Source organism: Echinops telfairi, unplaced genomic scaffold, assembly GCF_000313985.2.
Source record: "Echinops telfairi isolate 266 unplaced genomic scaffold, ASM31398v2 ScPeMD7_2;HRSCAF=8, whole genome shotgun sequence".
In the NCBI taxonomy this organism is placed as follows: Eukaryota; Metazoa; Chordata; class Mammalia; order Afrosoricida; family Tenrecidae; genus Echinops; species Echinops telfairi.
In genome coordinates, this window is record NW_022103898.1 from 60,800,303 (window position 1) to 60,802,855 (window position 2,553).

The 2,553-nt window shown below is 49.7% G+C and overlaps 1 protein-coding gene across 1 annotated transcript in view; it reads right to left on the reverse strand.

The window, feature by feature from the left end:
• The window catches only part of LGR5 (leucine rich repeat containing G protein-coupled receptor 5), a 180,509-nt gene extending 179,890 nt beyond the window's left edge, over window positions 1-619 (reverse strand). Inside the window, exons 1-2 of the mRNA XM_013004085.2 lie at window positions 493-619; window positions 101-192 (exon numbers count right to left, since the gene is read on the reverse strand). Coding sequence (XP_012859539.1) covers window positions 101-192; window positions 493-619 — 219 coding nt within the window. The remainder of the gene's footprint in view (window positions 1-100; window positions 193-492) is intronic.
• Between the last annotated feature and the right edge of the window lie 1,934 nt (window positions 620-2,553).

Sequence of the window (2,553 nt, forward strand, 5' to 3'; positions counted from 1 at the left end):
CGCGAAGCGTGGCGAGTCCTCGCTGGGCTCGCGCGAGGCAGGGGACCGCACCCCCTCCTGGGTCCCGGCGATCCCGGTCCGGGAGGCGGGAGGGACCGACTTCAGACAAACCCAGAGGTGCCCGGAGGCCCGAGATGCCGCAGGCTTCCTCGGAGCCGTCTTCCACGAATGGGTGGCAGACATCTAGTGCTTCTAATGCAGAAAGAAGACAGAAAGAACGCGAAGGGGGGAAAGCTTAAAAAAAAAGTTACGTGATCTGCTAGAGAGGCAGACGTCCTTCGGGAAAGACGGGTGGCCTTTTTGATCCTTACCTCATGCTGCACTGTCTGGCTCGTTTTTTTGCCCTGAAATCAAAGCGCTGGGCTAATCGCTAAATAAATACAGGTCATGGGTTGAGCACTCCTCTGCGGCCTTCTTAACCCATCCGGGGTGCGGAAGTGGAGATGACTAATTCTTTTTTGAAAAGTATTTGGGGATGCTCGAAGACCTCACCTCTAGTCGAGCGCTGCTGCACGGGCAGCGGCTTGCTTTTGTCCAGAGCGCTGTCAGCCGTAGAGTGCCCCCAGGTGAGAGACACTAGGCTCTGAGCACCGCCGAGCAGCATCGGAAGCAAAGGCATGTTGTTCCAGTTTGCAGAAAGAGCCCTGGTTCAGCTCTGGGCTGCTAAGGAGAGATCAGCGCTTGGAACCGAGCAGCTGCTGCTAGATCCTGGGGGAAAAGATCTTGCACTGCCTGCAAGACGTCAACCTAGGAAACAGCTCTGCTCTGTCCCGTAGGATCCCCAGGAGTTGGAATCAACTGCAAAGTAACCAGGTTAATACTCCTCCAAAAATGCCATACTGCGACCCGTAAGGGAAGCAATGAAGAAGGTGGGATGCACTTCGAAAGGAGGCCTCAGCTAGGTAGGAGTCGCCCTCTGCAGCCCCAGCCAGCCACGGAGGGAGGCCACAACCCCTGTCTGCCACACGAACTCACATAACACACAATTTTCACACCAGTGTACAAAGCATCTTTGTTTCATAGCTTTCAAGGTCCCTCTTAAATTTCATTTAGCCTGCTCAGTACAGTTTCACATATATTAACTGCTAGATTTCAGAGTTAGGGTCTGTCTCTCTGTCTCTCTCTCTCTCTCTCTCTTAATCCTCCTTCCTTTATCCAGCGATTCCTGAAGCCTGATCCGGCTGCTGAATGTTGTGAATTAGCCCAGGCACTGGGTCAGTGCAGCGCTCCCTTCTACCTCACTCTCTCATTCCCACCCCCACCATCCCCAAGTGATCTATTTTCTAAGTCTAACTCAAGAATATTTGTGTGTGTGTGTGTGTGTGTGTGAACCTCCCCTCACTATCCAAAACCCAAACCCACTGCCAGAGTCCATTCAGACGCACACTGACCCACAGATAGGTTCCACCCCTAACCCCCCAGACTTAAATCCTTATAAGGAGCTGAACTGCTAACCACAAGGGGCCCTTTCCTGTTACCATTACTCACTCTAATTCACTGCTACCAGGTCAAGGCAAACTTAGTGATCCTATAGGACAGAGTAGAACCACCCCTGTGGGTTTCTGAGACGGTAAATCCTTGCTGGAGAAGAAAGCCTCATCTTTTTCCCACAGCACTTTGGGACTCATAGTTGCGTGAATTCAAACTGATGATCTTGCGTTAGCAACCCACTACACCACCAGGGCTCCTTTCCCATGACCATAAACTCATTGCCATTGGGCCGATTCTGACTCTTAACCACCATATAGGACAGGGTAAAACTGTCTCTCTGGGTTTTCAGGACGAACATTTTTACTGGAGTAGAAAGCCTCTTCTTTCTCCCTTGGAGTGGCTGTTGGTTTCAAACGGCTGAGTTTGTGGTTAGCAGACCACCTCATAACCACTACACCACAAATATTATAAAACACCTACGCTTGGGATGCAGTAATGACAGAATGGAGAAGCACCTCTGTTCATACCACTTGTGCCTAATGATGATGGCAGGTTCTGACCAGGAATTTCAAAGGTGACACACCTCACAGAAGTAGATGTTATGAGTACTACGCAGGTTAACCTAAAGTTTTCTGAAATACATGTGTGTTTTGTTCTATCCACTTCATTGTTACCTCTGAGCAGGAAGGGACTAGGCCACTTGCTTCTTCTTCACCTGTAGGATGCTTATGATATTGTCCCATAGTACCAATAAGCAGTTGCCTGGGAGTGGTTTTCTACTCATGCTGAAACCCCCTTCAGAGTAGAACTGGGCTTATAGGGTTCCCTTCGAATATGATCATTAGGGCTTTCACTTGAGCCAAGTGGGTTTGCAGAACCTAGGGACTTTGGGACTCATAGTTGTGTGCTGTGGGGTTAATTTGGACCCATAGAGACCTTCTATGACAGGGCATCTTAATCAGAGTCCTGTACTAAGTTGTTAACCAAAAAATTGGTGGTTGGATCCCACCAGCCACACCACGGGGTGGGGAGATTTGACAGCCTGCTTCCATAAAGATTTGCACCTATGGGGTCATTCTATTCTCTCCTATATTGTCCTGGTGTGATGAAACTCATTGGTCT